General features: G+C 46.0%; 1 protein-coding gene across 3 annotated transcripts in view; it reads left to right on the forward strand.

Annotated features, from left to right (window-relative positions):
- The window catches only part of FAAH (fatty acid amide hydrolase), a 136,476-nt gene that overhangs the window by 80,836 nt on the left and 28,309 nt on the right, over positions 1 to 27,331 (forward strand). For all 3 annotated transcript variants that reach the window (XR_011314865.1, XM_069735884.1, XM_069735885.1), the window contains exons 7-10: positions 3,755 to 3,879; positions 15,157 to 15,282; positions 15,374 to 15,471; positions 15,645 to 15,744. Coding sequence is in view for 2 of the 3 variants with exons in the window: in XM_069735884.1 (XP_069591985.1) it covers positions 3,755 to 3,879; positions 15,157 to 15,282; positions 15,374 to 15,471; positions 15,645 to 15,744 (449 nt within the window). In the remaining variant the exon portion in view is untranslated. The remainder of the gene's footprint in view (positions 1 to 3,754; positions 3,880 to 15,156; positions 15,283 to 15,373; positions 15,472 to 15,644; positions 15,745 to 27,331) is intronic.

A 27,331-nucleotide genomic window follows, 5' to 3' on the forward strand; every position in this document is an offset into this window, starting at 1 on the left:
ACAGGGAGCTTCCCCTAGTGGTGGCTGCAGACAGGATCTTATGTATCCTCTGTATACAGGGAGCTCCCCCTAGTGGTGGCTGCAGACAGAATCGTATCATGTATCTCTGTATACAGGGAGCTCCCCCTAGTGGTGACTGCAGACAGGATCTTATCATGTATATCTGTATACAGGGAGCTCCCCCTAGTGGTGGCTGTAGACAGGATCTTATCATGTATCTCTGTATACAGGGAGCTCCCCCTAGTGGTGGCTGTAGACAGGATCTTATCATGTATATCTGTATACAGGGAGCTCCCCCTAGTGGTGGCTGTAGACAGGATCTTATCATGTATCTCTGTATACAGGGAGCTCCCCCTAGTGGTGGCTGTAGACAGGATCTTATCATGTATATCTGTATACAGGGAGCTCCCCCTAGTGGTGGCTGTAGACAGGATCTTATCATGTATATCTGTATACAGTGAGCTCCCCCTAGTGGTGGCTGCAGACAGGATCTTATCATGTATCTCTGTATACAGGGAGCTCCCCCTAGTGGTGGCTGCAGACAGGATCTTATCATGTATCTCTGTATACAGGGAGCTCCCCCTAGTGGTGACTGCAGACAGGATCTTATCATGTATCTCTGTATACAGGGAGCTCCCCCTAGTGGTGGCTGCAGACAGAATCTTATCATGTATCTCTGTATACAGGGAGCTCCCCCTAGTGGTGACTGCAGACAGGATCTTATCATGTATCTCTGTATACAGGGAGCTCCCCCTAGTGGTGGCTGCAGACAGGATCTTATCATGTATCTCTGTATACAGTGAGCTCTCCCTAGTGGTGGCTGCAGACAGAATCTTATCATGTATCTCTGTATACAGGGAGCTCCCCCTAGTGGTGGCTGCAGATAGGATCTTATCCTGTATCTCTGTATACAGGGAGCTCCCCCTAGTGGTGACTGCAGACAGGATCTTATCATGTATATCTGTATACAGGGAGCTCCCCCTAGTGGTGGCTGCAGACAGGATCTTATCATATATCTCTGTGTACAGGGAGCTCCCCCTAGTGGTGACTGCAGACAGGATCTTATCATGTATCTCTGTATACAGGGAGCTCCCCCTAGTGGTGGCTGCAGACAGGATCTTATCATGTATCTCTGTATACAGTGAGCTCCCCCTAGTGGTGGCTGCAGACAGGATCTTATCATGTATCTCTGTATACAGGGAGCTCCCCCTAGTGGTGGCTGCAGACAGGATCTTATCATGTATCTCTGTATACAGGGAGCTCCCCCTAGTGGTGGCTGCAGACAGGATCTTATCATGTATCTCTGTATAGAGGAAGCTCCCCCTAGTGGTGACTGCAGACAGAATCTTATCATGTATCTCTGTATACAGTGAGCTCCCCCTAGTGGTGACTGCAGACAGGATCTTATCATGTATCTCTGTATACAGGGAGCTCCCCCTAGTGGTGGCTGCAGACAGGATCTTATCATGTATCTCTGTATACAGTGAGCTCTCCCTAGTGGTGGCTGCAGACAGAATCTTATCATGTATCTCTGTATACAGGGAGCTCCCCCTAGTGGTGGCTGCAGATAGGATCTTATCCTGTATCTCTGTATACAGGGAGCTCCCCCTAGTGGTGACTGCAGACAGGATCTTATCATGTATATCTGTATACAGGGAGCTCCCCCTAGTGGTGGCTGCAGACAGGATCTTATCATATATCTCTGTGTACAGGGAGCTCCCCCTAGTGGTGACTGCAGACAGGATCTTATCATGTATCTCTGTATACAGGGAGCTCCCCCTAGTGGTGGCTGCAGACAGGATCTTATCATGTATCTCTGTATACAGGGAGCTCCCCCTAGTGGTGGCTGCAGACAGGATCTTATGTATCTCTGTATACAGGGAGCTCCCCCTAGTGGTGACTGCAGACAGGATCTTATCATGTATCTCTGTATACAGGGAGCTCCCCCTAGTGGTGGCTGCAGACAGAATCTTATCATGTATCTCTGTATACAGGGAGCTCCCCCTAGTGGTGGCTGCAGACAGGATCTTATCATGTATCTCTGTATACAGTGAGCTCCCCCTAGTGGTGACTGCAGACAGGATCTTATCATGTATCTCTGTATACAGGGAGCTCCCCCTAGTGGTGGCTGCAGACAGAATCTTATCATGTATCTCTGTATACAGGGAGCTCCCCCTAGTGGTGGCTGCAGACAGAATCTTATCATGTATCTCTGTATACAGGGAGCTCCCCCTAGTGGTGGCTGCAGACAGGATCTTATCATGTATCTCTGTATACAGTGAGCTCCCCCTAGTGGTGACTGCAGACAGGATCTTATCATGTATCTCTGTATACAGGGAGCTCCCCCTAGTGGTGACTGCAGACAGGATCTTATCATGTATCTCTGTATACAGGGAGCTCCCCCTAGTGGTGGCTGCAGACAGAATCTTATCATGTATCTCTGTATACAGGGAGCTCCCCCTAGTGGTGACTGCAGACAGAATCTTATCATGTATCTCTGTCTACAGGGAGCTCCCCCTAGTGGTGGCTGCAGACAGAATCTTATCATGTATCTCTGTATACAGGGAGCTCCCCCTAGTGGTGGCTGTAGACAGGATCTTATCATGTATCTCTGTATACAGGGAGCTCCCCCTAGTGGTGGCTGCAGACAGGATCTTATCATGTATCTCTGTATACAGGGAGCTCCCCCTAGTGGTGGCTGCAGACAGGATCTTATCACGTATCTCCGTATACAGGGAGCTCCCCCTAGTGGTGGCTGCAGACAGGATCTTATCATGTATCTCTGTATATAGGGAGCTCCCCCTAGTGGTGGCTGCAGACAGGATCTTATCATGTATCTCTGTATACAGGGAGCTCCACCTAGTGGTGGCTGCAGACAGGATCCTATCATGTATCTCTGTATACAGGGAGCTCCCCCTATTGGTGACTGCAGACAGGATCTTATCAAGTATCTCTGTATACAGGGAGCTCCCCCTAGTGGTGACTGCAGACAGGATCTTATCATGTATCTCTGTATACAGGGAGCTCCTCCTAGTGGTGGCTGCAGACAGGATCTTATCATGTATCTCTGTATACAGGGAGGTCCCCCTAGTGGAGGTTGTAGACAGAATCTTATCATGTATCTCTGTATATAGGGAGCTCCCCCTAGTGGTGGCTGCAGACAGGATCCTATCATGTATCTCTGTATATAGGGAGCTCCCCCTAGTGGTGGCTGCAGACAGGATCTTATCATGTATCTCTATATACAGGGAGCTCCCCCTAGTGGTGGCTGCAGACAGGATCTTATCATGTATCTCTGTATACAGGGAGCTCCCCCTAGTGGTGGCTGCAGACAGGATCTTATGTATCCTCTGTATACAGGGAGCTCCCCCTAGTGGTGGCTGCAGACAGGATCTTATCACGTATCTCTGTATACAGGGAGCTCCCCCTAGTGGTGGCTGCAGACAGGATCTTATCATGTATCTCTGTATACAGGGAGCTCCCCCTAGTGGTGGCTGCAGACAGGATCTTATCACGTATCTCTGTATACAGGGAGCTCCCCCTAGTGGTGGCTGCAGACAGAATCGTATCATGTATCTCTGTATACAGGGAGCTCCCCCTAGTGGTGGCTGCAGGCAGGATCTTATCTCTGTATACTGTTAGATCCCCCTAGTGGTGATTTCAGGGAGCTATTACATAGTCAGTAATTCTGGGGTCCCTTGGCCCCATTCCAGGTGTGATTGAGGAGTGAGTTGCTTTGTCTTCTTTACCTCAGTTATGGCAATGATTGGGCCGATTGCACGAGACGTTGATAGTCTGGTGACCACCATGAGAGCCGTTCTGTGTGAGGACATGTTCCAGTTGGATCCCACAGTGCCTCCAATCCCCTTCAATGATGAGGTACGATGTTTTGTTGGTGAATTACTTTTGGAAATTGTAGGTTAGTGGAACTAATATTCCCAGCATTCTTTTCATATATTGTCTGGCAGCACAGCTGTTGGCGTCATATGCTGCGGTGCACCCAAGAAACATCTCCCCCGATGCGTCACATGGTTTCCCTCCAGTAGACTGCTGACTGGCTGAGAGGGATCATGTGACTCAGTAGCAGGACAGGAATCTGTGCACATGGCCATACTCCTCCTCAGCTTGGTGTCTTATTGCCGCGGCTTCTCCTGATGAATAGGATGACACATACAGCGGGTGTACAGCGGGGAGGAGCGACTTAACGTGGACACAAAGTTACGTCAGATGTGTCTGCACCCCACAACCCCCCATAGCTTGTGTGTGACCGGGCGACCACTCCTGACCCCGTCCGTACCCCGCGCTCCAATGCGTGTGACTCCGGACAGTATCCAGCCCAGATCTCGGAACATTTCTCATTTATATCTCATTATTAAAGTGTTTGTAGTATAACCCCAATCACCACAGTCCGCTGACCCCGAACTCCTATTTCACACATACGGTTCAGAGGTTCCAAGATTTACAAAGAAGAATTCAGTGTAAGTAAGTGAACCCTACACAAGGTTCACCCCCTGAAGGACAAATCTCCCATTTTACCTAGAACCCAAGAATTATCGTTTCTCCTTGCGGAGACTGACGTGTTAAGCATGGCGAGGTGAGGAGACTTAAAGCCGCAGACATAAAGTCTCCTCACCTCGACTTGCTTAACACGTCACTCTCCACAAGGAGAAGCAATAATTCTAGGATCCCGGTCAGACGCCCCTCACTCGGCCAAACCAGATCTGCACTTTGCACTGATGAGGGGCAGGACCCCGAAACACAGTGTCTGCAAATGAGATTCTGGTTTGGCTTTTATCCTACGTCATGTGACAAGGCTCGTTAAAAGGTCGACAATGACCGTTAGGATTGCTACTTCTAATAGGTGGCACTAGAGTTCTAGTTCTCTTCCTCTCTGAAGAGACAATTTGCCTAGAAGAAAAAATTATACACAGACTCCTTCCATGAAGCAACAAAAGAAAAAATGGAGTTCTATACAAAATTATAATATAAGTATATTTTATTACATGAAAAATTAACCATAAATAAGCAATTAATACAAAGGAAGCAAGGAGACCCTAGTATAAAACATCCTAATCCCAGGCACGGAGATATATAAGATCACCGTGGTGTTAGTAACAAGGCACCAATGCTAGTACAAAAAAGTATGGTGTATCGCCTTATGTAGCTGGCTTAACATTAACATATACTATATAACACCATATAGCAGTAAATAGCGATCGTTTCCATATAAACAAGTGTCACCCATACAGGGAGGAAACAAGGCAATTAAAGTGCATACGAGGTGCAAAATATCTAACCCATGGTGTGAGTAACCGGCGCCTGGGACCCTGGATAGACCCCCCCCCTAACGCGCGTTTTGTGTAGCTTTCTCAAAGAGGGAATCCTTCCGTGAAGGCGGCCTGGATAAGTCATGTCAGATCTGTCAAGTTCTCTCCGATCATCACTTTATCATAATTTCATACAGAAGCTTCAATAAGGCTTAAAAGTTATCTTATTATAGGGCAAATGTAAGAATCGGAGACGCAACCCCTATCCATCAATTCCTGAAAAATCCCCTTATTGATCTTAATAAATCCACGTTTCCTAAAGCTGACCCTAATGAGTCCACGTTCCCTAATACTTCCCCTACTGACCCTAATCTGTCCACATTCCCTAATACTCCCTCTACTGACCCTAATCTGTCCACATTCCCTAATACTTCCCCTACTGACCCTAATCTGTCCATGTTCCCTAATACTCCCCCTACTGACCCTAATCTGTCCACATTCCCTAATACTTCCCCTACTGACCCTAATCTGTCCACGTTCCCTAATACTCTCCCTACTGACCCTAATCTGTCCACGTTCCCTAATACTTCCCCCTACTGACCCTAATCTGTCCACGTTCCCTAATACTTCCTTTACTGACCCTAATCTGTCCACGTTACCTAATACTTCTGTCGGGGTCGTCACGACAATACCCTTCATTCACCAGTCATTCCAAATTAGACTATGAGCATTGGTACTGGGTAAGAATGAGTCAGACAAAGAGCTGGTTCAATCTCAGTGCATGCTCGTGCTTCCACACGTAGTGGCAACGTCACAGCAACTGACTTTATTTCCTGATACACAGCATTATATGCTCTATGAGGGGAAGGCGTGCAATAGGCGGGGTTAAGCAATATGTATCTAGTATCCAGTCTTTCTGGTTGGTCCTGACGTCATCTGGTGGATCCTCCTCTCTCCACGTCACTCAGATTTCAATTTCAGCAGAAACGATACTTAGCTTCTCAGAAACTAGGGCATAGGTGAATACTGGCAGCCATCTTAAATACAGTTACATTTGCATCAGCAAGCAAAGGGGAAAAGTTATTGTTTCACAGCATAAGGATATAAAAGTACAAAAAGTGTATAAAGATATATCTTTTCACCTTGACAATCCCCCCTAAACACTAAGTTTTTCCCTAAAAAGAAAGATCCTTCGAGACTATCCATGTGATGGGGAAAGGGGAGGTGGATTTCTTCATCCAGACACCTCAAAAGCTCTCCCCTTGCGAGAGGCCACAGGCAGCTGAACCCTTCACTAGTCTCACATGGAGTTCTCCCGCTGTCCCTAGAGTAAGTCTCTTAGCTTCATCTGAGAGTAGGGGGTATTGTCTAATTTCTTGAGGGGGACGTACTTAGGGATCTCCCCTGGATCAGTGCCATCATACTCTAGTGGGTCCAATAACCTGACACATACCACCCTGTGCTGCTGTTAAGTAGTCCAGTACTACAGTGTATTGATTAGTGACTATGATAAGTTGGTTTTGGACAGCAACGGTAGTATTAAGTATATCCAATATATCCCAAATTTGATCATCTGGATAATCTGTGGCCCTAACCAATTTATCCCACATTTGTGTAATTGACAATTTTATTGGCTATACCCATCTGTACTACTAATCTTTCATGATATTGTACAAACTTATTATTCAAGGATATTGGGGAATTTAGGCTGTCCCATGCGTTTACCAATATTATTAAATGGAAATACGAAAGACTAAAACATTATGTCCCCTTATTTGCTACTAGTCTGTTTGACCAGCTTGTAGTGCGATACGTGGATCCACGTCGGCCTTCCTTCCAGCTTTACTGACATAGGAGTAATGAGGAGGACTTGGTAGGGACCATCATACAAGGGTTCTAGTCCGTGTTTTCTGACATAGCTTTTCACGACCATAAGACCACCAGACTTCAAATTGTGACAAGTGTCGGTTTCTGCTGAATCTGGAAGGGAAGAAGAAACTAAAACATGGGTGTTAGCAAGATTTTTACTAAACTGAATAACATATTGAACAGCACGGTCAGTTTATTCTGATAACTACTGAGACTGGAAATTTGCAACTGAGAACCTAGCACCAAACAATATCTCATATGGGGACAGGCCATGTTTTGCAATAGGGGTAGTACGAATGTGTAAGAGCCCTGGCCATGGAGCCGTAGTCTCCTGCATCATTTTGGTCAATTGTCCCTTCAGTGTGCCGTTCAACCTTTCAACTTTCCCACTGGATTGTGGATGGTACGGAGTATGGAGGGCAACCGTGGATCCAAGCATTGTCAGAACCTCCTGATACACATGAGAAGAAAAGGCCGGGCCTTGGTCACTTTCAGCAACTTCTGGAACACCATATCTGCATATAACTTCCATCACCAGTTTCTTTGCTGTGGTTTTTGCAGTCATGTTGGTAACGGGGAATACTTCTGGCCAACTGGAGAACATATCGACAACCACCAGACAATATTCATACCTTCCAGACTTAGGCAACGTGATGTGGTCCACCTGGAGCCTTTGGAAAGGATAGTCGGGCTTAGCAAGGTGCTTTGGGGGTACACGTTGAAGTTGACCGGGATTGCAGGTCTGACGGATATTACATGCACGGTTGAGTGCTGTCAGGACTGTAGAAATACCTGGAGTCCAGTAGAATTTTTGTACCAGGGCAAGGGCCTGTTTTTTTTTCTCGATGTGTGGGCCCATGTGCCCACATGGCAATAGCAGGGTACATCCGCTTAGGGAGACACACAAGTTGGTCTTTTTTCCAGAGACCATTGTCCATACATGCTCCATCAGATTTCCACTGCTTCACTTCTTCCTTTGGAGACATTCTCTGCATCGTCATTAAGCGGTCTCGCGGGGTCCGGCAGAAAACCTCAGTCTGTTGTGGATCAGGTTCCTGTAGAGTCAGTGTTTCTTGTAACTGTTTACGCTGAGAGCGTGTGGTCACCATAGCTGCTATGGTCTGTTCAACGGGTAGGAGAGCAGCAGCTTTTGCTTGCATATCAGCAAAGGTGTTACCAACAGTCTGTGGACTGTTCCATAGTACCGTGCTCCTTAACTTTGATAATGGCCACCTGAGTAAGTAATTTGATTAAGTCCATGAGGGTTTTAACAGCTTCAGCATTCTTCACTGGAGTCCCGGCAGTAGTAATAAACCCTCGATTGGCCCATAGAGCCCCAAAAATCATGAGCAATACCAAATGCATACTGTGAGTCCGTATATACAGTGGGGCAAAAAAGTATTTAGTCAGTCAGCAATAGTGCAAGTTCCACCACTTAAAAAGATGAGAGGCGCCTGTAATTTACATCATAGGTAGACCTCAACTATGGGAGACAAACTGAGAAAAAAAAATCCAGAAAATCACATTGTCTGTTTTTTTAACATTTTATTTGCATATTATGGTGGAAAATAAGTATTTGGTCAGAAACAAAATTTCATCTCAATACTTTGTAATATATCCTTTGTTGGCAATGACAGAGGTCAAACGTTTTCTGTAAGTCTTCACAAGGTTGCCACACACTGTTGTTGGTATGTTGGCCCATTCCTCCATGCAGATCTCCTCTAGAGCAGTGATGTTTTTGGCTTTTCTCTTGGCAACACGGACTTTCAACTCCCTCCAAAGGTTTTCTATAGGGTTGAGATCTGGAGACTGGCTAGGCCACTCCAGGACCTTGAAATGCTTCTTACGAAGCCACTCCTTCGTTGCCCTGGCGGTGTGCTTTGGATCATTGTCATGTTGAAAGACCCAGCCACGTTTCATCTTCAATGCCCTTGCTGATGGAAGGAGGTTTGCACTCAAAATCTCACGATACATGGCCCCATTCATTCTTTCATGTACCCGGATCAGTCGTCCTGGCCCCTTTGCAGAGAAACAGCCCCAAAGCATGATGTTTCCACCACCATGCTTTACAGTAGGTATGGTGTTTGATGGATGCAACTCAGTATTCTTTTTCCTCCAAACACGACAAGTTGTGTTTCTACCAAACAGTTCCAGTTTGGTTTCATCAGACCATAGGACATTCTCCCAAAACTCCTCTGGATCATCCAAATGCTCTCTAGCAAACTTCAGACGGGCTCGGACATGTACTGGCTTAAGCAGTGGGACACGTCTGGCACTGCAGGATCTGAGTCCATGGTGGCGTAGTGTGTTACTTATGGTAGGCCTTGTTACATTGGTCCCAGCTCTCTGCAGTTCATTCACTAGGTCCCCCCGCGTGGTTCTGGGATTTTTGCTCACCGTTCTTGTGATCATTCTGACCCCACGGGGTGGGATTTTGCGTGGAGCCCCAGATCGAGGGAGATTATCAGTGGTCTTGTATGTCTTCCATTTTCTAATTATTGCTCCCACTGTTGATTTCTTCACTCCAAGCTGGTTGGCTATTGCAGATTCAGTCTTCCCAGCCTGGTGCAGGGCTACAATTTTGTTTCTGGTGTCCTTTGACAGCTCTTTGGTCTTCACCATAGTGGAGTTTGGAGTCAGCCTGTTTGAGGGTGTGCACAGGTGTCTTTTTATACTGATAACAAGTTTAAACAGGTGCCATTACTACAGGTAATGAGTGGAGGAAAGAGGAGACTCTTAAAGAAGAAGTTACAGGTCTGTGAGAGCCAGAAATCTTGATTGTTTGTTTCTGACCAAATACTTATTTTCCACCATAATATGCAAATAAATTGTTAAAAAAACAGACAATGTGATTTTCTGGATTTTTTTTTCTCAGTTTGTCTCCCATAGTTGAGGTCTACCTATGATGTAAATTACAGACGCCTCTCATCTTTTTAAGTGGTGGAACTTGCACTATTGCTGACTGACTAAATACTTTTTTGCCCCACTGTATATTAGCCCGCCTGTCTTTGGCCAGAACACATGCAGTAGACAGAGCCTGAAGTTCTGCTTCTTGTGCTGACTGTGAGGGAGGGAGTGCAGCTCCGGGCAATACAGTGTCTTCCGTAGTAACAGCGTATCCAGTGTGGAGTCTGCCAAAATCATCAGCATATCTTGAACCGTCTTTCAGGGCATTGTAGAGAGGTTGCATTATGCGGGATTCACTGACAACAATAAGTACATAGTCCAAGAAAACGCTGGAGTTCAGTCTCCTATTTTGGGAAAGGAAGGGAGCTGACTGCTATTTTTCTTTCTTCTGTGAGGTGTCTGGCACCCTGAAGGAGACAGTGACCCAAAAATATCACTTGACCAAGGCAGAACCGAAGTTTCGAGGCCGAAACTCGACAGTTCAGATCTGCCAGATACTTGAGAAGGCTAACAGTGGCAACAGTGGCTTCCTGCTCTGTCTGTGCACACAACAAAAGATCATCCACATACTGAAGCAGCGTGACGTAAGGATATTCTAACTGCCAGGGTTAAAAACACTCGCCCATATTTTTTGCAAACTGATTGGGAAAGGACGTGTAAGATACAGATCTCATTATGTTCATCTGCATAGGGATTATATAACGTAAGGACCATCTGACCATCATCTTGGAATTATATTCTGGAGCGGAACTGTGATAATAAATCTGCCCCCAGTAAATTTACCGGACATGAAGGAGAGATTACGAACTGAGCAGTAACTTTAGGGAAAGGTCCCACAGGGATGGGTTTTGTGAGAGTTTATTTATTTGGTCTGCCATCTACTCTAATTAAAACAAGCTCTTGATCTGAGAATTGACATGGCGAGGGAGATTCCCAGACATAGGGTTAAAAATGGATATTGGAGTATGGGACTGAATTTGTGTAAGGTGGGAGGAGGGCAGGAGCTGGAGTCTGGGCCACTGATAAGGAACGGAGCTGCGTACTTGCAGCTGTGGAGAGGGGGCTGAGATTGGAGCAGAAATCGCTGTGGCTACTGATTTAACCCTTGATTTCCCTGTTGATACAGAGCGGGTTAAGTTCTTCTGAAAACTTTGTACTACTTTTTTTCAATGCATCGTCCAGAATGGAAGTCTCAATATCGGATCTGACTGACATTATTGCCTCTTTCAATTCAGATTTAAGGCTCGGACATCAAAGCTGCCACAAAAAGGTGTGAATGGGCTTTATTATACAGTGAAAACCCCAAATCTTTAAGTACTACCATAAGACGCCCATAGAACTTCTCGGCAGTCTCCCCCTTGTCCTGTGTGACATCTGTGAGGGGGGTAGCTTGGTCCGCTAGTCTATCTTGTGTACAAACCCTTAAAGCATTACAGAAATCAACATCACTCTCATAGGTTCCCCCGTTCACATTATACATCATGCCACCCTCCATAATTGGAAAATACCCCTCTCCAGCCTTCACATGGAGTAAGTATAACAGATCTCTCCGGGGAGTGGAATAAATCTCTCGATTCGCTGCTATTTGTCTATAGAAGGCCATGGGGGATGTTTCTGAATCGGGTAACTAAAGTAGGAGTGGGTGGATACTCATAACCACTAGCAATGCTAGGCATAGCAGGGACTGGTGCTGGCGGTGGCTGATAATAGGTGCCGTCAGCGTTTAGCAAGGGAAAGGTGGGGGCTACAACTCCGGGTCTTCTTGCTTCACAATTGTAACAGACCTGTCTCCACTGAGAATTAGTAACTCTGCATACATCACAAATCCACCCGGCAGGATCATAGGGTGGGGGCGCACTGAGTTTTGGCAACCCAGGATATATTGGAGCTTTGGGGTTAAGGGGCACAGAGCTTACAGTCGGGAGAAAAGGCTTGATTTCCTGGGGAGGGACCTTATCATCTAGCAGGGAGCCCCCCTGTTTCGGATTATTATTTTTAATTATTTGTCTTTCTAACACATTAATCTCAATCACTTTCTCAGTTCCTTCTTGCACCACAAACATCCAGTTTTTTGTCATAGTAATAGACAACTTTCCTTTTTTCAACGTAACAAAAACAAATCAGAATTCACTTTCTCTGTTAATCCTTAATTTGCTATATATCAACCACTCAACTTGAAGCAGATGAATCTTTTACCAATCTTTCAATCACACTGATAACCAAACTATCACTTACAAGTTTCCTTCTAAAACAAGACACCATATTTTACTTTAAACTTACAAAAATTCTTTGTAATTCAATACAATATTGTACTATTGCTTCAAACAAAACACAGATCTCCCAGCACATACTACACAAGGATAGAAAATTCAGAGAGACCGCAGCTTCGTGCCCCCTCCATACCAGAGACACAGAGATAAGAATTTACAGCATTCCTCAACATAGAAGAAAAACAATAGCGCAGCTGTTTGACCTACCCCTCACATCGGGTGTCTTGGAAATCTACACAGAAACAGAATACAGCAGTTCTCAGACTTAATTAATTTCTACAAAACCTTCACACAATTCATATGCCAGAACACCTTAGAAAAACCAATGATTGAGGCATTTTATAACCAAACACGGGCTCTGCATCCTCTGATTCTCCCTCTCCATCAACCTCTTTCCATCCCTCATTCTTTAGGCCTCGCGCAACTCGTAAATGAGCTTGCGCTTGTTCTAACAATCCTTTATCCTTCAACATGCCCCTTTTGTTCTCTATGAGATTGTGCCCTGACGAGGGCAATCCTACATACTTGTACAACCTCCCAACATTCTTGACTGCCTTCTTGCCCTCCCGTGACTCTACTATTGTCTTAACTTCCACAGCATTCTCATCTAACTTGTGGGGCACGGACTTCTTCTGCTTTAAGAGACGCAACATGACTCACAGAATACTACGCCCTGCTGCAGCTCAGGCCGCTGACAACGACAACAACACTGTGTCCTAAAGCACGGAACCTCTCGTTCAACGTACTATGAATAAAGAGCCTCGCGCTCAATATTTCCTGTCCCTAACCTGAACAACAGTGATTACAGACTGTCCTGTCACGATATTCCAAACCGTTGGGAGGCGGTCTCCTAATGAGAGCCCTCCACTGAAATACAGGTGGTCCCCTCTCGGGACGTCTTAGTTACCTATTTATACAATATCACAGAGGCTGCGTCTCCTATCCCTTTCTCTAAGCCGCCCCCCCCAATCTACAACTTTCTCAATCTTTCACTCTATTTCGCTACTAGACAATAGTCACGGGTAGGGTGGTTGAATGGAGTACGATGACAGGTGAAGGAGGTATGGTGTACACGAGGACGCGCAGAATGTGACGTCTCTCAGTTGCTGGTTCGAAGCGTGGCACGGGATCGCGCTCGGTCTCACCACTCGACCGGTCACCCCTCGGACCCAAGGAGACCACAGACAAACCAATAACGGCTGAAACACTAGCAAGTGTGACACATACAGAGTATATGATCTCCACTTACCGTGTTTGGAGGGTGATCAGTCCTCGAGGTCAGCCACTACAGGTGTCGTCCACGGACGTCCAGGGATGGGTCCAGGGGGTCTCTGATCGCCGGCCACGCCCCACGTTGTTTGCGCCAAATTGTCGGGGTCGTCACGACAATACCCTTCATTCACCAGTCATTCCAAATTAGACTAAGCATTGGTACCGGGTAAGAATGAGTCAGACAAAGTGCTGGTTCAATCTCAATGCATGCTCGTGCTTCTACAAGTAGTAGCAACGTCACAGCAACTGACTTTATTTCCTGATACACAGCATTATATGCTCTATGAGGGGAAGGCGTGCAATAATAATAATAATAATCTTTATTTTTTATATAGCGCTAACATATTCCGCAGCGCTTTACATTTTTTTTCACACATTATCATCACTGTCCCCGATGGGGCTCACAATCTAAATTCCCTATCAGTATGTCTTTGGAATGTGGGAGGAAACCGGAGTGCCCGGAGGAAACCCACGCAAACACGGAGAGAACATACAAACTCTTTGCAGATGATGTCCTTGGTGGGATTCGAACCCAGGACTCCAGCGCTGCAAGGCTGCAGTGCTAACCACTAAGCCACCGTGCCGCCCATAATAGTGCAATAGGCGGAGTTAGGCGGGGTTAAGCAATATGTATCTAGTATCCAGTCTTTCTGGTTGGTCCTGACGTCATCTGGTGGATCCTCCTCTCTCCACGTCACTCAGGTTTCAATTTCAGCAGAAACGATACTTAGCTTCTCAGAAACTAGGGCATAGGTGAATACTGGCAGCCATCTTAAATACAGTTACATTTGCATCAGCAAGCAAAGCGGAAAAGTTATTGTTTCACAGCATAAGGATATAAAAGTACAAAAAGTGTATAAAGATATATCTTTTCACCTTGACACTTCCCCTACTGACCCTAATCTGTCCATGTTCCCTAATACTCCCTCTACTGACCCCAATCTGTCCACTTTCCATAATACTCCCTCTACTGACCCCAATCTGTCCACGTTCCCTAATACTTCCCCTACTGACCATAATCTGTCCACGTTCCCGAATACTCCCTCTACTGACCCCAATCTGTCCACTTTCCATAATACTCCCTCTACTGACCCTAATCTGTCCACGTTCCCTAATACTCCCTCTACTGACCCCAATCTGTCCACTTTCCATAATACTCCCTCTACTGACCCCAATCTGTCCACGTTCCCTAATACTTCCTCTACTGACCATAATCTGTCCACGTTCCCGAATACTCCCTCTACTGACCCCAATCTGTCCACGTTCCATAATACTCCCTCTACTGACCCCAATCTGTCCACGTTCCATAATACTCTCTCTACTGACCCCAATCTGTCCACGTTCCATAATACTTCCCCTACTGACCCTAATCTGTCCACGTTCCCTAATACTCTCTCTACTGACCCCAATCTGTCCACGTTCCTTAATTCTCCCTCTACTGACCCTAATCTGTCCACGTTCCCTAACACTCCCCCCTAACCCCCCACACACTTTCATACTTGCTCACGATCAATGACCGTTCCTATTCGGTGACAGCAGGCAGAGGTTAGAAGGACACTTGTCTTCTTCAGGTTTTCTTCAGTGCTCGGCCTCTGTGCATTGGATACTATGAGACAGACGGCTCCACCATGGCCACGCCATCTATGAGACGTGCTGTTCTGCAGACCAAGGCCCTCCTGGAGAAGGCTGGACACAAGGTTTGTAGTCACAAGTTTTGTGCCACCATTTGATTCTCTGTGACCGTTGATGGGCCACATCTCATCTGCCATTTGTAACCTTCTTTTGCAGCTGGTGCCATTCAAGCCACCACTGGTGGAATCATCGCTGTTTGGACTAGCCATGAGGGGACTACTGGCTGATGGAGGCTCAACATTCCTGGATAACTTGTAAGTGTTTCAGATACTGAAGTGAATGGTCTGCACACGAAAAATATACAGAAGAGAGTCCTCAGTGGTTGATGCCTTTTAACGGCGAACTGAAAAGATGCTGACAAATTGCAAGATATTGAGACTGCTGTACGTGAAAGGCAGTGAAACCAACAGTGTTGCTTTATTCCTAGCAAAGGAGACCGAGTGGATGAAAACCTGAGGACCCAGGTCACAACCTACAGCTGCCCGTCCTGGCTGAAGAGCTTGCTGTCCGTCTTAGTCAGGCCACTAGTGAGTGTCACTGATCACTTCTATACCGCTCCTGGTGCTCCCCGCTGGTGAATGTTACCTATCACTTCTATACCGCTCCTGGTGCTCCCCACTGGTGAATGTTACCTATCATTTCTATACCGCTCCTGGTGCTCCCCGCTGGGGTATGTTACCTATCACTTCTATACCTCTCCTGGTGCTCCCCGCTGGTGTATGTTACCTATCACTTCTATACCGCTCCTGGTGCTCCCCGCTGGTGAATGTTACCTATCACTTCTATACCGCTCCTGGTGCTCCCCGCTGGGGTATGTTACCTATCACTTCTATACCTCTCCTGGTGCTCCCCGCTGGTGAATGTTACCTATCACTTCTATACCGCTCCTGGTGCTCCCCGCTGGTGTATGTTACCTATCACTTCTATACCGCTCCTGGTGCTCCCCGCTGGGGTATGTTACCTATCACTTCTATACCTCTCCTGGTGCTCCTCACTGGTGTATGTTACCTATCACTTCTATACCGCTCCTGGTGCTCCCCGCTGGTGAATGTTACCTATCACTTCTATACCGCTCCTGGTGCTCCCCACTGGTGAATGTTACCTATCACTTCTATATCTCTCCTGGTGCTCCCCGCTGGGGTATGTTACCTATCACTTCTATACCGCTCCTGGTGCTCCCCGCTGGTGAATGTTACCTATCACTTCTATACCGCTCCTGGTGCTCCCCGCTGGTGAATGTTGCCTATCACTTCTATATCTCTCCTGGTGCTCCCCACTGGTGTATGTTACCTATCACTTCTATACCGCTCCTGGTGCTCCCCACTGGTGTATGTTACCTATCACTTCTATACCTCTCCTGGTGCTCCCCACTGGTGAATGTTACCTATCACTTCTATACCTCTCCTGGTGCTCCCCACTGGTGTATGTTACCTATCACTTCTATACCGCTCCTGGTGCTCCCCACTGGTGTATGTTACCTATCACTTCTATACCGCTCCTGGTGCTCCCCGCTGGTGAATGTTACCTATCACTTCTATATCTCTCCTGGTGCTCCCCGCTGGGGTATGTTACCTATCACTTCTATACCTCTCCTGGTGCTCCCCACTGGTGAATGTTACCTATCACTTCTATACCTCTCCTGGTGCTCCCCACTGGTGTATGTTACCTATCATTTCTATACCGCTCCTGGTGCTCCCCACTGGTGTATGTTACCTATCACTTCTATATCTCTCCTGGTGCTCCCCACTGGTGTATGTTACCTATCACTTCTATACCGCTCCTGGTGCTCCCCACTGGTGTATGTTACCTATCACTTCTATACCGCTCCTGGTGCTCCCCGCTGGTGAATGTTACCTATCACTTCTATATCTCTCCTGGTGCTCCCCGCTGGGGTATGTTACCTATCACTTCTATACCTCTCCTGGTGCTTCCCCCTGGTGTATGTTACCTATCACTTCTATACCTCTTCTGGTGCTCCCTGTTATGAAAGGTAATTCAGTACCACAATGGACATAGAGGTCAGCGCACATACAGTGACCTGGCAATAACCCAAAAAACAAGAACGAGCTCTGAGACGTGGGAACTCTGTTGACCGCAATCCCTAATCCTCTCCAACCACACTAAAGGCAGCCGTGGATTGCGCCTAACGCTCCCTATGCAACTCGGCACGGCCTGAGAAACTAGCTAGCCTGAAGATAGAAAATAAGCCTACCTTGCCTCAGAGAAATACCCCAAAGGAAAAGGCAGCCCCCACATATAATGACTGTGAGTTAAGATGAAAAGACAAACGTAGAGATGAAATAGATTTAGCAAAGTGAGGCCCAACTTTCTGAACAGAGCGAGGATAGGAAAGGTAACTTTGCGGTCAACACAAAACCCTACAAAAACCACGCAAAGGGGGCAAAAAGACCCTCCGTACCGAACTAACGGCACGGAGGTACACCCTCTGCGTCCCAGAGCTTCCAGCAAGCAGAAAAAAACAAATTGACAAGCTGGACAGAAAAAAACAGCAAACAAATAGCAAAGAGGAACTTAGCTATGCAGAGCAGCAGGCCACAGGAACGATCCAGGAGGAAACAGGTCCAAAACTAGAACATTGACTGGAGGCCAGGATCAAAGCACTAGGTGGAGTTAAATAGAGCAGCACCTAACGACTTCACCACATCACCTGAGGAAGGAAACTCAGAAGCCGCAGTACCACTTTCCTCCACCAACGGAAGCTCACAGAGAGAATCAGCCGAAGTACCACTTGTGACCACAGGAGGGAGCTCTGCCACAGAATTCACAACAGTACCCCCCCCTTGAGGAGGGGTCACCGAACCCTCACCAGAGCTCCCAGGATGAGCCATATGAAAGGCACGAACAAGATCGGGAGCATGGACATCAGAGGCAAAGACCCAGGAATTATCTTCCTGAGCATAACCCTTCCACTTAACCAGATACTGGAGTTTCCGCCTTGAAACACGAGAATCCAAAATCTTCTCCACAATATACTCCAATTCCCCCTCCACCAAAACCGGGGCAGGAGGATCAACAGATGGAACCATAGGTGCCACGTATCTCCGCAACAATGACCTATGGAATACGTTATGTATGGAAAAAGAATCTGGAAGGGTCAGACGAAAAGACACAGGATTAATAACCTCAGAAATCCTATAAGGACCAATGAAACGAGGTTTAAACTTCGGAGAGGAAACCTTCATAGGAATATGACGAGAAGATAACCAAACCAAGTCCCCAACCCGAAGTCGGGGACCCACACAGCGTCTGCGATTAGCGAAACGTTGAGCCTTCTCCTGGGACAAAGTCAAATTGTCCACTACATGAGTCCAAATCTGCTGCAACCTGTCCACCACAGTATCCACACCAGGACAGTCCGAAGACTCAACCTGCCCTGAAGAGAAACGAGGATGGAACCCAAAGTTGCAGAAAAACGGTGAAACCAAGGTAGCCGAGCTGGCCCGATTATTAAGGGCGAACTCAGCCAAAGGCAAAAAGGACACCCAGTCATCCTGATCAGCAGAAACAAAGCATCTCAGATATGTTTCCAAGGTCTGATTGGTTCGTTCGGTCTGGCCATTAGTCTGAGGATGGAAAGCTGAGGAAAAAGACAAGTCAATGCCCATCCTACCACAAAAGGCTCGCCAAAACCTCGAAACAAACTGGGAACCTCTGTCAGAAACGATATTCTCTGGAATGCCATGTAAACGAACCACATGCTGGAAAAACAATGGCACCAAATCAGAGGAGGAAGTCAATTTAGACAAGGGTACCAAATGGACCATCTTAGAGAAGCGATCACAGACCACCCAAATGACTGACATCTTTTGAGAGACGGGAAGATCTGAAATAAAATCCATAGAGATATGTGTCCAAGGCCTCTTCGGGACCGGCAAGGGCAAAAGCAACCCACTGGCACGAGAACAGCAGGGCTTAGCCCGAGCACAAATCCCACAGGACTGCACAAAAGTACGCACATCCCGCGACAGAGATGGCCACCAAAAGGATCTAGCCACTAACTCTCTGGTACCAAAGATTCCAGGATGACCAGCCAACACCGAACAATGAACCTCAGAGATAACTTTATTCGTCCACCTATCAGGGACAGTTTCTCCGCTGGGCAACGATCAGGTTTATTAGCCTGAAATTTTTGCAGCACCCGCCGCAAATCAGGGAAGATGGCAGACACAATTACTCCCTCTTTGAGGATACCCGCCGGCTCAGATACACCCGGAGAGTCGGGCACAAAACTCCTAGACAGAGCATCCGCCTTCACATTTTTAGAGCCCGGAAGGTATGAAGTCACAAAGTCAAAACGGGCAAAAAACAACGACCAACGAGCTTGTCTAGGATTCAACCGCTTGGCGGACTCGAGATAAGTCAAGTTCTTATGATCAGTCAAGACCACCACGCGATGCTTAGCTCCTTCAAGCCAATGACGCCACTCCTCGAATGCCCACTTCATGGCCAGCAACTCTCGATTGCCCACATCATAATTTCGCTCAGCAGGCGAAAACTTCCTGGAAAAGAAGGCGCATGGTTTCATCACCGAGCAATCAGAACTTCTCTGCGACAAAACAGCCCCTGCTCCAATTTCAGAAGCATCAACCTCGACCTGGAACGGAAGCGAAACATCAGGTTGACACAACACAGGGGCAGAAGACAAACGACGCTTCAACTCTTGAAAAGCTTCCACAGCAGCAGAAGACCAATTGACCACATCAGCACCTTTCTTGGTCAAATCGGTCAATGGTTTAGCAATACTAGAAAAATTGCAGATGAAGCGACGATAAAAATTAGCAAAGCCCAGGAACTTTTGCAGACTTTTCAGAGATGTCGGCTGAGTCCAATTATGGATGGCTTGGACTTTAACAGGGTCCATCTCGATAGTAGAAGGGGAAAAGATGAACCCCAAAAATGAAACCTTCTGAACACCAAAGAGACACTTTGATCCCTTCACAAACAAAGAATTAGCACGCAGGACCTGAAACACCGTTCTGACCTGCTTCACATGAGACTCCTAATCATCCAAGAAGATCAAAATGTCATCCAAGTACACAATCAGGAATTTATCCAGGTACTCACGGAAGATGTCATGCATAAAGGACTGAAACACTGATGGAGCATTGGCAAGTCCGAATGGCATTACTAGATACTCAAAATGGCCCTCGGGCGTATTAAATGCAGTTTTCCACTCATCGCCTCGCTTAATACGCACAAGATTATACGCACCACAAAGATCTATCTTGGTGAACCAACTAGCCCCCTTAATCCGAGCAAACAAATCAGATAACAATGGCAAGGGGTACTGAAATTTAACCGTGATCTTATTTAGAAGGCGGTAATCTATACAAGGTCTCAGCGAACCATCCTTCTTGGCTACAAAAAAGAACCCTGCTCCTAATGGCGACGATGACGGGCGAATATGCCCCTTCTCCAAAGACTCCTTCACATAACTCCGCATAGCGGCGTGCTCAGGCACAGACAAATTAAACAGTCGACCTTTTGGGAATTTACTACCAGGAATCAAATTGATAGCACAATCACAATCCCTATGCGGAGGTAGTGTATCGGACTTGGGCTCATCAAATAAATCCCGGTAATCAGACAAGAACTCAGGAACCTCAGAAGTGGTGGATGACGAAATAGTCAGAAATGGGACATCACCATGTACCCCCTGACAACCCCAGCTGGACACAGACATGGATTTCCAATCTAATACTGGATTATGGACTTGTAGCCATGGCAACCCCAACACGACCACATCATGCAGATTATGCAACACCAGAAAGCGAATAACCTCCTGATGTGCAGGAGCCATGCACATGGTCAGCTGGGTCCAGTACTAAGGCTTATTCTTGGCCAAAGGCGTAGCATCAATTCCTCTCAATGGAATAGGACACTGCAAGGGCTCCAAGAAAAACCCACAAAGCCTAGCATACTCCAAGTCCATCAAATTCAGGGCAGCGCCTGAGTCCACAAATGCCATGACAGAATACGATGACAAAGAGCAGATCAAGGTAACGGACAGAAGAAATTTTGACTGTACCGTACCAATGGTGGCAGACCTAGCGAACCGCTTAGTGCACTTAGGACAATCAGAGATAGCATGAGTGGAATCACCACAGTAGAAACACAGCCCATTCAGACGTCTGTGTTCTTGCCGTTCAACTCTGGTCAAAGTCCTATCGCACTGCATAGGCTCAGGTTTAAGCTCAGGTAATACCGCCAAATGGTGCACAGATTTACGCTCACGCAAGCGTCGACCGATCTGAATGGCCAAAGACATAGACTCATTCAAACCAGCAGGCATAGGAAATCCCACCATGACATCCTTAAGGGCTTCAGAGAGACCTTTTCTGAAAATAGCTGCGAGCGCACCTTCATTCCACTGAGTGAGTACGGACCACTTTCTAAATTTCTGACAATATACCTCTATTTCATCCTGACCCTGACACAGAGCCAGCAAATTCTTCTCTGCCTGATCCACAGAATTAGGCTCATCGTACAGCAATCCGAGCGCCAGGAAAAACGCATCGATATTACTTAATGCAGGATCTCCTGATGCAAGAGAAAATGCCCAGTCCTGAGGGTCGCCACGCAAAAAAGAAATAACGATCCTAACTTGTTGAACTGGGTCACCAGAGGAGCGAGGTTTCAAAGCCAGAAATAGTTTACAATTATTTTTGAAACTCAGAAATTTAGTTCTATCTCCAAAAAACAAATCAGGAATAGGAATTCTCTGTTCTAACATAGAATTCTGCACCACAAAGTCTTGAATACTTTGTACTCTTGCCGTGAGCTGATCCACACATGAAGACAGACCTTTAATGTCCATTGCTACACCTGTGTCCTGAACCACCCAAATGTCTAGGGGAAAAAAAAGGTAAAACACAGTGCAAAGAAAAAAAAATGGTCTCAGAACTTCTTTTTTCCCTCTATTGAGAATCATTAGCACTTTGGGCCTCCAGTACTGTTATGAAAGGTAATTCAGTACCACAATGGACATAGAGGTCAGCGCACATACAGTGACCTGGTAATAACCCAAAAAACAAGAACGAGCTCTGAGACGTGGGAACTCTGTTGACCGCAATCCCTAATCCTCTCCAACCACACTAAAGGCAGCCGTGGATTGCGCCTAACGCTCCCTATGCAACTCGGCACGGCCTGAGAAACTAGCTAGCCTGAAGATAGAAAATAAGCCTACCTTACCTCAGAGAAATACCCCAAAGGAAAAGGCAGCCCCCACATATAATGACTGTGAGTTAAGATGAAAAGACAAACGTAGAGATGAAATAGATTTAGCAAAGTGAGGCCCAACTTTCTGAACAGAGCGAGGATAGGAAAGGTAACTTTGCGGTCAACACAAAACCCTACAAAAACCACGCAAAGGGGGCAAAAAGACCCTCCGTACCGAACTAACGGCACGGAGGTATACACCCTCTGCGTCCCAGAGCTTCCAGCAAGCAGAAAAAAACAAATTGACAAGCTGGACAGAAAAAAAACAGCAAACAAATAGCAAAGAGGAACTTAGCTATGCAGAGCAGCAGGCCACAGGAACGATCCAGGAGGAAACAGGTCCAAAACTAGAACATTGACTGGAGGCCAGGATCAAAGTACTGGGTGGAGTTAAATAGAGCAGCACCCAACGACTTCACCACATCACCTGAGGAAGGAAACTCAGAAGCCACTGTACCACTTTCCTCCACCAACGGAAGCTCACAGAGAGAATCAGCCGAAGTACCACTTGTGACCACAGGAGGGAGCTCTGCCACAGAATTCACAACAGCTCCCTGCTGGTGAGTGTCACTGATCTCTTCTATACCAATCCTGGTGCTGTTTGCTGTTGAATGTCACTTTTCACTTTTATACCGCTCCCCGTTCTCCCTAATTGGGACTTGCCTCTGTCGTAGAGAAAGATGAAAATCCATATAGACCTCCTCGGTGAGGGGACATTGAAAATATGGGAAGAGAGAAAGAACTAACACCTCCACGGAAGTAAAACTCCACATTGAACATATGGGATTAATTATAGCTGGGAATAGAAAAACTAATTATAACTAGGAAGTGAGAGATGGCTTACCCTTAAACCTCCACTGAAGTAGGAACCTCCTGCAGTGATCAGGTAATTACATCAGAGAATGTCTTTGAGAAAAAGACAGCAAGTTTGAGATTTGTTTAAGCAGAGAGGGAAGGGGGTGGGAAGTATGCTTCTCAGGCATAAGTTTCCTCTGATCAAAGATCTCAGACATTTTGCTGCCAGCAGTCATTGATGAATACTGGTGTTTTGTACAGGGCTGTGGAGTCGGTAAGCCAAATCTCCATCTCCGACTCCTCAATTTCCCTGACTTCCGACTCCAACTTCGACTCAACAGCTCTGGTCACTACTGAGCATGTACATTAAGTGCAGCACAGATTCATCTAAACTAAAAGCCGAAAACCTCAGATCAGGAACAGAACAGACATTTACAGTTGTACTCAAAAGTTTACATACCCCGGCAGAATTTTTGCTTTCTTGTCCTTTTTTCAGAGAATATGAATGATGACACCAACACTTTTCCTCCACTCGTGGTTAGTGGTTGGGTGAAGCCATTTATTGTCAGACTACTGTTTTTTCTCTTGTTAAATCATAATGACAGCCCAAAACATCCAAATGACCCTGATCAAAAGTTTACATACCCCATTTCTTAATACCGTGTATTGCCCCCTCTAACATCAATGACAGCCTAAAGTCTTTTGTGGTAGTTGTGGATGAGGTTCTTTATTTTTCAGATGGTGAAGCTGTCCACTCTTGTTGGCAAAAAGCATCCAGTTCCTATAAATTCCTGGGCTGTCTAGCGTGACCTGCGCGCTTGAGATCTCCCCAGAGTGGCTCAATAATATTGAGGTCAGGAGACTGAGATGGCCACTCCAGAACTTTCACTTTGTTCTGCTATAGCCAATGACAGGTTTTTGGATTGTTTTCATGTTGGAACGTCCAAGTACATTTCATGCGCAGCTTCCGGTCTGATGAGTGCAAATTTGCCTCCAGTATTTGCTGATTACATGCTGCATTCATCTTTCCTTCAACTTTGACCAAGTTTCCTGTGCCTTTGTAGCTCACACATCCTCAAAACATCAGCGATCCACCTCTGTGCTATATAGTAGGAATGGTGTTTTTTTCATCATAGGCCTTGTTGACCTATCTCCAAATATAATGTTTATGGTTGTGGCCAAAAAGTTAAATTTTGGTCTCATCACTCCAAATTACCTTGTTCCAGAAGTTTTGAGGCTTGTCTCTGTGCTGTTTTGCTTATTGTAGGCTAGATAGTTTGTAGCATTTGTGCAGTAATGACTTCGGGCAACTCGACCTTGCAGCCCAGTTTTCTTAAAGTGCCTCCTTATTGTGCATCTTGAAACAGCCACACTGCTAGATTTCAGAGACTCCTGTATTTCAGCTGATGTTATTTGTGGGTTTTTCTTTGCATTCTGAACAATTTTCCTGGCAGTTGTGAACGATATTTTTGTTGGTCTACCTGTCCGTGACTTTGTTTTTACAGAACCCCTGATTTTCCATTTGTTAATCACAGTTTGAATGCTGCGGACTGGCATTATCAACTCCTTGGATATCTCTTTGTGTCCCTTTCCTGTTTTATACAGTTCAACTACCTTTTCCCGTAGATCCGTTGACAATTTTTTTGCTTTCCCCATGACTCACAATCCAGAAACGTCAGTGGCTGGATGAAAGATGCAAGAGTCTGTCTGGATCCCAGAAACTCACTTAGCTTTTATGCACACACACACTGATTACAAGCAAACAGGTCACAGGTGAGAATGTTACCTTCTGTGCATGTTATCAGGCCCTAAATCACCAGGGGATGTAAACTTTTGATCAGGGTCATTTGGATGTTTTGGGCTGACATTGTGATTTATAAAGAGAAAACACAGTAGTCTGACAATAAATGGCTTCACCCAACCACTGACCATGAATGGAGAAAAAGTTTTGGTGTTATCATTCATATTCTCTGAAAAAAGGCAAAGAAAGTAAAAATTCTGCCGAGATATGTAAACTTTTGAGCACAACTGTATATGACATTTCAGAACTTTCCCAAACTATCATGAAAACATTTACAGAATGTACTGCATTGTACCTAATTTATCACCATATTTTTCGGACTATAAGATGCACTTTTCCCCCAAAACATTTGGGAGTAAAATGGGGGAAGCATCTTTCGTCCAAATGCAGACTTACCGGGGGGGTTGCGGCAGTGGTTTAGCAGCATCCTTTTCTCAGGGAATTGGCGACGGCAGAAGTGTGGTGATACTAAACCTCGGTTTTAGCGGTGAGCAATGCCTAGTGCATCATCGGTTTCTCTGCGGCCATCTTCCTGAAGCCAGTTGCCGCTGGAGGCTGTGCGTGCGTGGATTGAGATCTTGGCTGGGCTTCTCGCTCTCCATTTTCCTGGTTCTGTGGGCTTCAGGAAAATGGCCGCTGGAGGCTGCTCTTACACAGATTGAGATCTCGGTGGCCATTTTCCTGAAGCCGAGGGCAAGTTGAATTTTAGAGGATTATTTTTATTATTGATCAAAAACTATGTTCTCAATCAACCCAAAAGACTCATAAATATCAAAGCTTAATATTTTTGGAAGTTGGAATGGGTTATTTTTAGATTTGGGTATCTTAGGAGGATATCTGTTTGTGCATGTAACTATTACTGTGCAGAATTATTAGGCAACTTAATAAAAACCAAATATATTCCCATCTCACTTGTTTATTTTCACCAGGTAAACCAATATCACTGCACAAAATATAGAAATAAACATTTCTGACATACAAAAACAAAACCCAAAAAAATTAGTGACCAATATAGCCCCTTTCTTTCTGATGACACTCAGCAGCCTCCATCCATAGATTCTGTCAGTTCCTTGATCTGTTTACGACCAACATTGCGTGCAGCGGCCACCACAGCCTCCAGACACTGTTCCGAGAGGTGGACTGTTCTCCTCCCTGTAGATCTCACATTTTATGAGGGACCACAGGTTCTCCATGGGGTTCAGATCAGGTGAACAAGGGGGCCATGTCATTATATTCTCTTCTTTGAGACCTTTACTGGCCAGCCACGCTGTGGAGTAGTTGGAGGCATGTGATGGAGCATTGTCCTGCATGAAAATCATGTTTTTCTTGAACGATACCGACTTCTTCCTGTACCACTGTTTGAAGAAGTCTTCCAGAAACAGGCAGTAGGTCTGGGAGTTGAGCTTCACTCCATCCTCAACCCGAAAAGGTCCCACAAGTCCATCTTTGATGACACCAGCCCATACCAGTCCCCACCTCCACCTTGCAGGCGTCTCAGTCGGAGTGGAGCTCTCTGCCCTTTACTGATCCAGCCTCTGGCCCGTCCATCCGGCCCATCAAGAGTCACTCTCATTTCATCAGTCCAGAAAACCTTTGAAAAGTCAGTCTGAAGATATTCCTTGGCCCAGTCTTGACGTTTTATCTTATGTTTCTTGTGGTGGTCGTTTTCAGCCTTCCTTACCTTGGCCATGTCCCTGAGTATCGCACACCTTGTGCTTTTTGTTACTCCAGTAACGTTGCAGCTCTGAAATATGGCAAAACTGGTGACAAATGGCATCTTGGCAGCTTCACGCTTAATTTTCCTCAATTCATGGGCAGTTATTTTGCGCCTTTTTTGCCCAACACTCTTCTTGCGACCCTGCTGGCCATTTGCCATGAATCGCTTGATTGTTCGGTGATCACGCTTCAAAAGTTTGGCAATTTCCAGACTGCTGCTCCCTCTGCAAGACATCTGACAATTCTGGACTTTTCAGAGCCGTCAAATCTCTCTTCTGACCCATTTTGTCAAAGGAAAGGAAGTTTCCTAATAATTAAGCACATCTTATATAGGGTTCTGATGTCATTAGACAACACTCCTCATTACAGAGATGCAAATCACCTGATTTACATAATTGGTAGTTGGCTCTTAAGCCTGAACAGCTTGGAGTAGGACGACATGTATAAAAAGGTTCATGTGATCAATATAAGACTTGCCTAATAATTCTGCACACAGTGTACGTCTATACTGCTCTTGGTGCAATGGTGAATGTCATCTATCACTTTCGTACTGCTCTTGGTGC

Source organism: Ranitomeya imitator, chromosome 8 (genome assembly GCF_032444005.1).
Source record: "Ranitomeya imitator isolate aRanImi1 chromosome 8, aRanImi1.pri, whole genome shotgun sequence".
NCBI lineage: Eukaryota > Metazoa > Chordata > Amphibia > Anura > Dendrobatidae > Ranitomeya > Ranitomeya imitator.